Source organism: Cydia pomonella, chromosome 4, assembly GCF_033807575.1.
Source record: "Cydia pomonella isolate Wapato2018A chromosome 4, ilCydPomo1, whole genome shotgun sequence".
Lineage (NCBI taxonomy): Eukaryota > Metazoa > Arthropoda > Insecta > Lepidoptera > Tortricidae > Cydia > Cydia pomonella.
The window spans coordinates 4,324,488-4,337,932 of NC_084706.1; the positions used below are offsets into that span (position 1 = coordinate 4,324,488).

General features: G+C 37.2%; 1 protein-coding gene across 3 annotated transcripts in view; it reads left to right on the forward strand.

Moving 5' to 3' along the window:
- The window catches only part of LOC133516882 (ionotropic receptor 75a-like), a 55,203-nt gene that overhangs the window by 23,864 nt on the left and 17,894 nt on the right, over positions 1-13,445 (forward strand). For all 3 annotated transcript variants that reach the window (XM_061849908.1, XM_061849907.1, XM_061849909.1), the window contains 4 exons: positions 2,913-3,028; positions 3,334-3,542; positions 3,935-3,973; positions 4,493-4,677. In XM_061849908.1, coding sequence (XP_061705892.1) covers positions 2,913-3,028; positions 3,334-3,542; positions 3,935-3,973; positions 4,493-4,677 — 549 coding nt within the window. The remainder of the gene's footprint in view (positions 1-2,912; positions 3,029-3,333; positions 3,543-3,934; positions 3,974-4,492; positions 4,678-13,445) is intronic.

A 13,445-nucleotide genomic window follows, 5' to 3' on the forward strand; every position in this document is an offset into this window, starting at 1 on the left:
GTGGTGTTGTGTGACGGCAAACAGCCGCGTAATATGTGGCCCCGTGGCATAATAACCAAAGTGTTTCCGAGAAGTGATGGTCATGTGCGTGTGGTAGACATAAGAACGGCCTCTGGGGCGCTGCGTCGTCCTGTTGCTCGGATAGCCGTGCTACCTACAGACGGTACATTTGTCGAATGAAGTCTCCAACTGGGGGGTGGTAATGTTAAGTAGCACGACTGTCCGACCATATAAATATAGGGAACAATAATTACACTCCGTTCCACGGCACTCTGCTTTGCTGTGACAAGGCGAGCGAGTGGAAGGGAGAGCCCAACCCAAGGTTATCCCGCTCCGGCCGGCTAGCGGACGCGGTACAAACCAGTCTTCGCGGCACATCGCAACCTTTGACACACACGTGATTTGCGCGCCAAAAATGTTATTCCCGCGATAATCTAAGTTTCTTTTAAGTGATTTTTCCTCTATTTTGTGTTATTAGTGTTTTATGTGTTTTCCCTTTTTGTGACCAATATAAGTAGTTTTGGAAATTAGCTTTTTCTTCTACGTCAACCCCGCCCTTCTCTTACAGTATCACTGAAAAATACCCTAAGTTTGAAGGGTATTATTAGCTGAAGTACAGAGTAAACTTGTCAGAAAACTAATTACAGGTGATAAAATAACGTTCTAATAAAGTAGATTTATACAAATAAACGATTGTACTTTTTATTAATGTGACACTGATTTTTACTCCTTTTGGTAAAGTATAATTTATCACAATCCAGCCGCGTATTTGCGTCCAACGTCAATCCCAAAGTAAACAAGTAGTAAATTAAGACGCGATTTATATTTTAAACTAATTATATTACGTTTTTATCAGTATAAAACAAGCTTTCAATTTATAACAAACTTTTTTTATTAAAAGGTTTGTATTACATTTTATCAGTCAAAACCTTTGTGACAGAACTTATGACCCAACTAAGTATGTTGACTTTTTTAGATTTTTTCAATATTGTTAAAAATAAGAGAGAACAGTTTTCATACAAGTTTTTAAATTCTGCATCTATTATAATAATTAAAAAATCGACAAAAATTAACATAGGGACATGGCTGTGGGTGATATACAACAAATTGTGTAAAAATATTTTCAATAATGTTAATATCCAGAGAGGAAAATGAGGACTAAGTTTGTATGAAAAGGCGATTTCGCGCCGGTCCTCCACTTACGTCTCAATTGTCACGTACCTTCGTAGTTATTACTACATTATCCTCTCTCCTTCTAAATGCATCCCATACCGTCCAAATTCGATATTATGTATCGAATTAATCATTCACAATAAACATATTTATACCTATTTTAGAGTGCACCCGTAGTTGTCCCTAAAAGACGATAAGACCTCTCTTCGCTGACAGACTCAGAGATCCTATCAAAAACATTTTCATGTAAAATGTTGCCAAGACAAAAACATAAGGCACGTACTGTAAAAAAGTTATCAGACCTTTTGTAGAGCCAAGCTTCTGACTCTACAAGCCCTAACTTCACGAACTCTACACCTTAGTCAAAATATATGGCTTGGCGGTTCCCCCATTCCCCATACAAAATTCCATCCCCCTGTTCACCCCCTTATTTCAGGATTACGGAAGTATGCTAAGGGTTTTGATGATCATCAGTGAGTGAGTGAGTCAGTGACCAAAATCGGGGTTATTTAGATATCGGGATTATATAAATAAAATTTAAAGTATGACAGCTATGCAATTGAATTTTTTTATGCTTATTAAGTTCACTATTTAAATTATATTCCGGGAATTTCGTTTATCTAGTATAATCCAAACCTAAGTTCAAAAGAGGGTTCAAAAAAACGACGAAGCGCTTCAAGAAAAGGTAGGTAGTGCCCTTGCGCTTGGTTTCGCTCGTCTTGGCGGGGGCACTACCGTGCCCCCAGATTCGATAGCAAGGAAATCGTTCTACTTCGTTTTGTATATTACTCTGAGAGGGTAGGGATTCTGGCCTGCTCCTCTGGCATAGAGGGTAGAATCAACTGTATTGTGCTACGCGTGCGCCCGTGAAGGACAGAACATATATGCAATGCGCCAAATTAAAAACACGTTTTAAAATTCCTGGCAACTTACCAATATCAACCTACGTAATTTGATCGGGTTATTTGTTGCCCACCATAAGCTATCGACAAACAATCATAGCGCTTTCTCTGCTACTTCTACTTAAAGTTCCATAAGAGCATCTCGTTCGGTCATCTGCCGGCTCTACCATTTCATATCTATACTTATTGTATCTCTACCTCTATGTTCTTTGACCTCCATCTATGAACAGCTGCGGGGGCTTCCGGGGATAGCCATCTGTATCTATCAGTCGATAATATAATAGTGCCTACCTATTCCTTGTTTTTTTATATCCCAGATACTAAAATGACAGTTCGAAAACCCTATTTTTATTATACAACGTCGGTGGCTAACAAGCACGCCTGCCTGATGGTAAGCAGTCCTCGAGCCTATGTACACCTGCAACTCCAGAGGAGTTACATGCATGTTACTGATCCTAACACTCCGCACCCTCGTTGAGCTCTGGTATCCTTACTCACCGGCAGGAACACAACACTATGAGTAAGGGTTTAGTGTTATTTGGCTGCGGTTTCCTGAAAGGTGGAGGACCACTTCCCCAGTTGGGCTCTGCTCTAGATCTGGAATGACATCCTCGGTGCTGTGCCCTACAGGCTACCACGCAAAGCGAGATGACATTCACAGTGCCCATACCTCTCTTTAGGATGTAGTTTAAAGACATACCCGAGTCTGAAATGTCTTCGGCCGATCTGTAATTTTAGTACATATTTTGGCCTAAAAGAAGGAAAATTGTGTATTTTATTTACCTATAGGTAGTACCTGTTTGTGATATAAAAACAGAGAATAATGTTTATGTACAGGCTATGTCGAACATGCTATTGTGGCGCGATCAGGACATCTCGTCGACGTGTACTCGGCTGTTCTCCAATTGGCTGGACTGGATGGACCCGTTTTTCCCTTCCGTCACTGAACTCGAGTGAGATTTTGCACAAAAGCTGATATGTTAATATTAAAAATGTTTCAAAAAATGCATAGATAATTTTATTTTTGATTGAACTCACTCATCGATTTCTTTTTTGTTAAAAATATCTAGAAATAACAATTCAATAACCATGATTGATACCCGCGATCCCGGGCATGCACCCGGCCGTCTGCTCAGTGCTCAGCGAGCTGCGTTCGGAGAAAGACCTGAACTCACGCCGCTTTATGCTAGCTTAAACCCATTTGAAACCTAATTAAGAACCCTTGAAGTGAATTTCAATTTAAATTTTGCATTATCAGGACCAAATTCTACTACACGATATCAGAGAAAGGTATCGGCGACTACGAGAACCAGTTCCTGACTCCAATGTCTCCGGAGGTGTGGTGGTGCGCAGCGGCGACGGGAGTGGTGTGCGCGCTGGTCCTGGTTGCCGCGGCCGCCGTGGAGCGCCGCCCGGAGCCGGGCTCGTACGGCGTGTTCAGCGTGCTCGCGGCCGGGTTTCAGCAAGGTCTTCCTCGTCCTCCAAGCGCTTTCCTGTTTTATAAAGCTACTGGTTGCTTACAGGCAATCTTTATCACGTTTGACGGAACGAATCACTTACAAGTTTGTCGGCCCGTAGGCAAAAAAAAAAAGAATTAGCAAAAGCTACTTAAACATTTAAAGTCATATTACAGCAACAAATTTATACTTAAATAGTGGCCTAGGTACATTGCAACTAACTTTACTTGACTTTTCATGTGGACACACTTTTTGGTCAATGTATATCCTATCCGGTTCATTACTCTAGGTCCGTGTTTGCATTTCATTAATTTTAGTGTACACTTTTGTTTTTGTTTGTCATTCATCGTTACCTCAGTTCTACTCATTTCCTCAAAGTATATACAAACATAAATTTTACAGATTACGAGGATGGACATCAGACGAAGAAAGATAGTTCCAGTAAGAAATTTTGCTTAATCACCTTATTCTATGTCAGATACATTTAAAAATATTATTCATTGTTATTTTAAACCATACGATCCGAGTTAAGTACTTACCTTTTTGCTGTTATGATTTTTACATACCTATAAAAATATAAACATGTCACTCACACTTTGATACATTTTGTGAATTGAAAACGGTAGCTGTGGAGGAGAGGATCTACCTTCGTTTCCGGCAGTATCTACATTGTCAATTGACGGGTTGCACACAACACTGCGTCATCACCCCAGTTTTTAAATATCAGGCCTCCAATTCTCTGGGAAGATAGCAAATGGCCCAACCTATCTTTCATTTTAATTTGTCAAGCGATTGACCAAACAGTCTGTACATTTATTTAATTATGCTTTTATTTTACACTTTTCAATTAGGTAATAACGTTAGCAACAACTTTAGTATTACAGTATGAAGACACTGGTAGAAATAATTGCAAGACCTATGGCGTCGCAGGCCTAGTTTTTACCAATTTTTAACCTCCAGGTCGAAAGCTGGCCCTGCTCGTGGTCGGGCTCACAAGCATGCTGATGTACAACTACTACACCAGTAGCGTAGTGTTCTGGCTCCTGAACGCGGCTGCCCCCAGCCTGGACTCCCTGGACGGCCTCATAAAGAGCGACTTTGAACTGGTCTTTGAGGACATTGGATACACACGGCAATGGCTAGACGTGAGTGGTCCAACATTACTCCCATTAACCCGACAGAAAAGGCTTATTAGTTACTAGTAGCGTAGCTAAGGACGGGGAGGCGGGGGCGGCCCACCCCGGGTGACACCCGACCGTGAACATCAGTAGTGCCACCTATAAAATCGTAGAACTGTGGCATATTGCACAACCGCCATTAAAGAAATAATATATAACGTGCCCACGAGAACCCGAGGGATTTTCCTAATCAGATTTAAAGACTAAATTGCCCAATTTTTTTAATTCGCCTAGTTTCAGAGTTAAAACCAGTTAATTTTATTACTTAGTGCAAAACGCGTTTTTGATGGCGACGTTGCCACTATGGGACGGAGTCCAAATATCTTTATTGATACTCGTAGATGTCAAAAAGTGACAAGTAACACTGAAAAAACTAGGATCTACAAATACGTACCAATAATTTAACGATAAATCTAAATAAAACGAAAATGCATTTTATCAAAGAAATGAGATCCAGATTGTCAATAATTTAAACTGGACAGCAAGCAAGCAAGTTAGTACGGAGGCTGTGATAAAGGCTTATCACAGTTTCGTCGGCTTTACCTTACGCTATAGGATCATCTATTGGAGTAATTCAGTCAACAGGGAAGCCGTCTTTACGGCACAGAAGAGATGCGTGAAAGCGATTCGAGGGCTTCACCCATCAGATAGCTGTGTGCGACATTTTAAAGACCTGAACATTCTTACATTATCTTGCCTCTACATTTTTGAAATTGCGATGTACATCAAAACAAACCCAACACTGTTAAGGACGGTCTCTGAGGTATTTGCTAGAAATTGCAGCTACCCTCAGAATCTCTTTCCAGTTTCCGCAAATACTGCCCTAATGCGCAAAAGTGTGTTTTGCTAAAAGATTTATAACAAATTTCCTGTTTATTTTAGAATGCTACCCTTAAATCAATTTAATTATAAACTATTGAATTTTTTTATTGAAAATTGTTTTTACATTATTTCTAAATTTTGCTGTATAATTTTAATGCTTCTGATTTGACATGAGTCATGTCATTAAAAGTCATGTCACATGACTTTTGATTAATATTAATAATAACTAGGTTTTGTTTTATATAAATAAGTACATTTATTTCGTATGTTAGTTTGTACGCCATCACACAGGGTACCTATAGTGCTACACATGTTTATTTACCTACCACCACTGTAATCAGTTTAAGATATACTTACGAATAAAAACACTTTAAACTTTAAAAGAATCGAAAAAAAAACCATAACATATTTTTTTACGAAATGGACCCAAACCCTTTTAACGTTTTCTTTCTTTTGGCTTCAGTAATGTGGTTAAAATCTCTCGAGTTCATCGTGGGCACCGGGAATGTAACAATAATATGTTGGTGCCCCGTAGGTTTTTTTTTTATTCAGGACCATTGTGAAGGTTTTTTTAATTATGTGATTATTTCTGCAATTGAGAAACTATGTCGCTGTTTCTAATTGGGTGACTCTGGATTAATATTCGGTACCTACACTGTTTCCAATTGGGAGCAGATGCTTCATATGAGAGGAGTTTCAGTAAATTGAATTACTTTCGGGCTACAATAACTGAATCCAGATTAAACAATCTTGGCATTTTAACAATAAAATAAGTATATTTAATTTATAAATTTTATAACGCAACACAAAATAAAAATTTTGGAATATGGAATTTGAATATTCTACTTTTTATTCTATTATAAACTTTATACATCATTGAGTAAGAATCAAGTAATGAAAAAAAATGTTATATCATAAATTATTTGTATGTCTTACACGGGACAATGTTGACCCGGACATTAGGGAGGCGTGCGCGGAGTCGAAGCCAACACGTAGATGCCAATGTTGGGCAAAAAGTAGTTGGATTACAGATTAACGATTATGATTACAAAATGTAGTTGTAACTACAAATTACAATTACTAGGAAAAAGTACTTGAGCCTTTGATTAACGATTACTAACTACATTTTGTACTACAAAATGTAGTTAGTAATCGAATTATTAATTACATTTTGTAATAAATTACTTTATACGATTACAAATTACTTTTACTCAACAAAATGTTTTCGATCTTCTTTGTTTCCCAAATCAGGTTAAAAAAAATGAACGAGTTTTAAGTTGATCTTAACATATTAAGTTTGTCTTTTCATATAAAAAAGGAATGTTAGTTTTAAAAGATTTTGTACAAAGGGACTTATCAAAATAATATGGACATTTTAGGGCAAAAACTAATTTATGACAGGTGGTCAGTTCCATGAAACGGCACCCGAACATTTTTTTTTTAATTTATATGGCATGAGGTTGTAAATGTATAAAAATATTGTTGTACTGCCTGCAGTAAGCAGTAACAGCTAAAACTAAGAGCGACATTTGATAATTATTATTTTCCTGTTTGCTATAATATCAATATTAGTCAAGTAATAAATAATATGTGATGATACTCTTAATTTGATAGCCTTATGCTTTCGAAAACTAAGAATAATAATCAGATGTAGCAAATGTTCATACTCCACGTTGTAACGTTATACGTTACATGAAAGTACTATTATTTAAATAAACTACATAAATAAATGAAAATACCACTTAAAACTAATTTTACAAACTAATGTTTTCAATTTTAAACATAAAATTGCAACAAGTATTCGTCGGCGCCGTTTTAGCGCTCTTCGAAAGATTTCGTAAGCAACATTTTAGCGCTCACGGTAACGAGTTCTTTTGTTTGTCGAATATACTTATCGGGAGTTGCATTAGCGGATCGCTCCCACCATTCCCGAACTGCACTCGAGATAGAACACACGTCACACGGATCATCGGTCTCTGATACGTACCTATTTTGGAAAATGTAACCGATTTGATATAATTAATATTCGTGTTGTCATCTCTTAACGTTCCTCAAAGTGTTTAGCGTCGTAAATACGTTAAATGTTATAACGTGTGTGTGTGAATAAACCCCAAATTGGGTAAGTGGTAAATTTATTAACGCAAATGTAGTTCTACTTGCTAAATAGATATTAAGATAATTCTAGTGTTTTTACTTTGCATCATCAAATCATTTCACGTTAAATTCATTAGTTTAAATATGATTTTGCCCGATCATGCTGCTGTAACGGTATTGCATCAGAATTTATTTCCACCCTCATTTTAAAATTCTAAATTCTTGCATCTTTATTTTATTTTTTATTTTATTTTTATTTATTTAGGATTACCAACAGATAATACATCTTACATGCTCTTAAATCTATATGACAATCAGGACTGATGCTTATCTAATTATAGGTAACCACATCTTATATAAGTGTCTTCTACCAGTGAACATGCAGTAATCTTACGGTTAAATTAATTAGTACCAGTACATTACATTAACTAATGCTATTCGTACAACTAGGATGATGGTAAATAGTTGATAACAATTATTAACTACTTATATACAAATATTTTATATAAATATTTTATTAAGTATTTTTAAGTCATCTGTGAATCTGTGGCGAATTATTTGTGATATCCAGTGAGCCAACATATTTCATCACCTTTCTTTTAAACTGTTCTGGTCTATCGTTGAATATGTCAACTCCCGCAGAGCCAGGGATATGATTGTATAATTTTGCCATTCTTAAAAGGGCAGAGTTACGACCTAAATTTGTTTTCCCAAATGGAATTCTAAACAGCTTATACAAACCAGGACGAGGTAGCTTAGCAGGAATAGTTATTTTAATTTTACTTAACAATTCTGGACAATCCAGCCCCGTACTATTAACCAATTTATAAAGGAACATTAAATCTAGCACTTTTCTCCTGTTACTTAGTGACATAAATCGAAAGAATTTCAGTCGTTTACTATATGATGTGAGTTTACGGCTTTTGGAAGAAGAATATCCTAAATGTGTTAAAAAGCGTCTCTGTACCTTCTCAATTCGATTCTTATGTACCTCGTAATAAGGTGTCCAAACCTGGGAGCAGTACTCTAGGTTACTTCTGACTAATGTATTATATAGCAATACTTTAGTACGAGCACACCTAAACTGTCCAGCGTTTCTTAATAGAAAACCTAACATACGAGACGCTTTTTTAATGATGTTTGTGTAATGGGCATTGAAATTCAATTTACTATCTATTGTTACTCCCAGGTCACGGATTGTATCAACCTTTTCAAGTTGCGTGCCTCCGATAGTGTAACAAGTGGGCACAATATTTTTATTGCGAGTAAAAGAGACGTAAAAGCATTTCTTGGCATTCAGCGTCATTTTATTCAGGGAGCACCAATTACTTAACCTATCCAAGTCGTCTTGAAGCAGACTACTATCAGTAGAATTTTTAATAGGTCTGAAAATTTTAAGGTCATCGGCGTAGAGATAAGGTTCGGAATTAACGCAACAGGTCACTATGCTGTTAATAAAAATTAAAAATAATAATGGACCTAGGTGTGATCCCTGTGGGACACCTGAGGTTGCAAAAAATTGCTTGGATTGTTCACCATTAATTGCTACATACTGCGTGCGATTGGCCAGATAGGACCCGAACCAGGACAACAGTGACCCTGAAACGCCATAATCTCCCAATTTACTTATCAAAATGGTATGATCGACTTTATCGAAAGCCTTACTGAAGTCCGTATACACAGCATCTACCTGCACACGCTTGTCTATATTTTTCGTAAGACTTTCGACAAAGGCCACCAAGTTTGAGCCAGTAGATCTACACTGCACGAATCCGTGTTGTCGATCTGTAAGTTGTTGAGCAAAGTGGGTATATAAGAAAGGATAGACCAATGATTCGAAAATTTTAGGCATAACAGATAAAATAGAAATAGGCCTGTAATTTTTTATGTCAGATTTCGAGCCATCCTTAAATATCGGGACTATTTTTGTCTCCTTCCATGTTTGAGGAAAAATGCCAGTTTCCAAAGATTTGTTAAATATAAATTTTAGCGGTTGTATCAGGCCTTCCGCACACCTAGAAATGAATATCGGTGGTAGACAATCTGGACCAGGTCCCTTATTTAGATCCAAAGCTTTAATTTTTTTTAAGATCATATTTTCATCAAAAATTATTTTGTGTAATGAATTGGTCAACACGGATTGTTCATGTATGAGGTTTGTGTTGTCAGAATTATCAACATTTGATTCGTAAATTGAAGAGAAGTTTCTCGCAAATAATTCACAGATACTTTTGCAGTCATAGGCCTGTTCGTTACCAAGTTTCATATTAGATGGTATGGATGATTTGTTTTTCCTTTTATGTTTGATGAATGACCAGAATTTTTTTGGGTTTTGCGCTATATTCATTTCAAGTTTTCTGCAGTATTGATTGTAACAGTTTAAGGTTTGATCGGTACATCGTTTCTTAAGCAAATCGAGAGAAACTTTATCTAATGGATTTTTATATTTTTTATAACGTTTTCGAATTTTTTCTTTTTCATGTAACATCCGAATTAGATTTTTTGTAAACCAGACTGGGTATTTAGTTCCTTTAGGTCTAGTTAATGGAACAAACTTTTTTATAGCGACTTGTAATGTCTGATATAGTTTATGCACCATTTCATCAACATCCTGACGTGCCTCTAACAATAAACACCAATCAATATTGTTTAAATATTTAATTATTTCATCATAATTTGCTTTATAAAAATTTAATTTTGGACGTAATGTAGGAGAAAGGGTAATCTCAAGTTTTAAATCTAAGTACATTTCCAACGGTGGGTGAAAAGAGTCAACAATGCTCAGCGGGTTTTTACTTCGATCTAGAGAGACTGTATTTGTTGAAAACACAAGATCAAGTAACCTGTTATTGATGTTCATAACATTATTATACTGCTTTAGATCACAAAAGGCCATGAATTCAATAAGTGCTTGGTATACGTTACAAGAATTATTTACAGGTAACATAGATGTATCGGAATTGCTTGCAATCCAATCAACGGAAGACAAATTGAAATCTCCTAATATTAACGCTTCAGTAAAACCAATAACATTTGCAGAAGCCTTATCAAAGAACAGCTCCAGATCATTAAATTTTACTGGTGGGGGTTGATATACACAGCATAAGCATATTTTTGTTACACAACCTCTAGATCTGTTCTCTACAGCTATCCACAAGTCTTCTAATTGTGTTTCAAATTCATACATTCTGTAAGACACTAATTTCTTATTTACAGCAACCATAACACCTCCGCCTGTTTTTTTAGCTGATGGACTATCAATATTTCGTCCACGCCTGTACACATTATATCTGTCATCGAACAACTCACCATCACTTATATTATCCTGTAGCCACGTTTCAGTGATACAAATGATATCGTATTGATTAACAGAAACATTGCATAAAAAGTCTATGGTTTTAGTATTCAACCCTCTAGAATTTTGATAGTACACAGTTAAGTTATTCACGGTAAAAATAATAATTTAAAATTCATGCACTACAATTAAAAAAGTAAACAATAAACTAAAGACGCCACTTATAAGAGTCGACTAATTGAAGACAGGTCTTTCAGAACAATGGCTTGCGACGTTTCGTCTTTGCGAATAAAGATTCGCCCGCCTCGGACCCAAACAAATTTATAATTCTTATCTTTTGCTGCTTTTCTTGCCGCCTTATGCAATTCTCTATTGTACGGCGAAAGGTGCTCTGCTACATATATAGGGACCTTATCGCCACCAAGGCCAAGAAGACTAGAGTTGAGCTTGTCATCCTTGTGGGTTTTATTGAATTTGATTACTGACGCAAGTAGTCTGTCGCGAGTTATGGGACTTTTCATCTGTACTACCACTGAGCGCGGCCGCGAGCTAGCTGCATCTAATTTAGCTGTTCTAGTGCAGTGATGGATATCATCTTCCTTTATATCGCAGGACACTGTTTTTGCTAACTGCATAATAACAGTCACTAAGTTTTCAGATCGGTGTTCAGGCAAACATTGAATTTCAATGTTGCAGGCACGTGAATGTTGTTCTATTTGAGTAATGCGTTGATTTAGTTCTCTGTTTGTAGCTTGTAGGACTTCTACCTCTTTTGTCAGACGCTTGCACTCCTGTGACGTATGATGTGAGTCCTTTTTGATATCTTCAAATTGAAGATTGATGAAGTTCATGGATTCCTTCACTTTGCTTATCTCTACCTTTAGACCCGTCATCTCTGCCTTTACCTCTTGCAGATGAGTTGACAAACTTCGGCTTAAAACTTTGGTTATTTCTTCCGACATGATGTTGCGTAACTCTGTACAAACGACATCGCGGACGTCTTCTTTTGTTAGGCATTGATGACTTCTATTACCAGATTGAAACAATAACAAAGATTGATCAGCGTCTTCTCTGTTACTTTTTTGCCTTTGGGTTACCCATGATAAAGGAGTCTTCATGTCGACATCGATTTCATGTGCCGCGGTCTCTAACATAAATTGGTTTCGAATCGGTGTATTTTCGTTGTCCCCTTTTCTTGCACTGCCATGACAATTTGGGCAAATCCAACATGCCTTCTGGGTGATTGTAAGGTTGTTGTACTGCAATTCATTTATACGGCAGCATTGGTAGTGGAATGCCAAATGGCATTTAGAACAATCCAATTTTTCATTTACGTATAAAGGGTCATCACAACCCCAGCACTTGACCGCATCTTGCACACTGTGAGTTGTAATTTTAGACATTTTCTACAAATAATTAAAGTTGCACGCTATTAAAGGCTCCTTACTGCTCAGTATGGCGTTATCTTTAAGTCGCTTGAGGCAAACGACACGCTACTAAATACTCCGCAGCGCTGTACGATCACGGCGTTTGAGTATCACAAAAGGTGTAAGCGCCGCAGGTTTTGTAGCCGCTTACGCGTTCTGGTCGAGCACCTTTCACTGGGATGTTATTTAGTATTTATGACGGTGTTTTTTAATATTGTTGCAAACTATATGTATGAATTGCACTTGTTATATTGTACACTGATAGCTTTCACATGCTACATTTTGATAAGGACACAGTAATGCACCATCTTTGCATGCATGCATGATGCATCATCTTTACAAATTGTAATCTCCGACTCTGATTGTGAACATCCACGGCATCACTGCTACATTTTAGGTGCTTTCTTTTCCTGCCGTTTGCCGGGGATGCTCACAAATTACGTTGCCGGACTTTTTCCTTATACATTTGGATGACGCGTTCCAGGGTCCAACGTTCGGGCTGCTATTTTGGGTGGAGGATCCACCGCAGCCACACATACCACCAACGCTACTCTCGCCAGTAGAAGGGCCAGCACTACATCAAGCCCCGGGCAGCCAAGTACAGTCGTCCACAATTGCGGCGCCCGCGTACACCACCGACGGCACAACCCAGGCGAGAGTACCTAACCGCAAAATGGATAGGATCTTTGTGTGAATTTATTAAAAAAACCTGCGACCCATATTTTTTGTTAAGTGGCCCGCGTATTTCGGATCATTGTTTTTTTTATTTTATTTTAAATTAAATGTTGTTTATTTTGCACGAATCTAGTTTATTCATTTTTTCTCTTTTAGTTAATAAACTAGACAGTAACCGTGACACTGGCGCCCTCTAACGTGGTTAAATTCACACAAGTCCTATTTATTTCTCGGCCTTTGTAGTTAGTGTATGTTTGTGGCTTATTTTTTTGTGCAACGTTTTTTTTTGGTTTTATTTGATACTAAAGTGTACTTATAGTAAGAAATCATTTGTAAATTTTGTAAGGTACCTTAGAAATTGATTTCTACCCACACTTGTCTAAATTTCGTATTTTTTTTTTTGTTTCTTAAAATAACGCTTT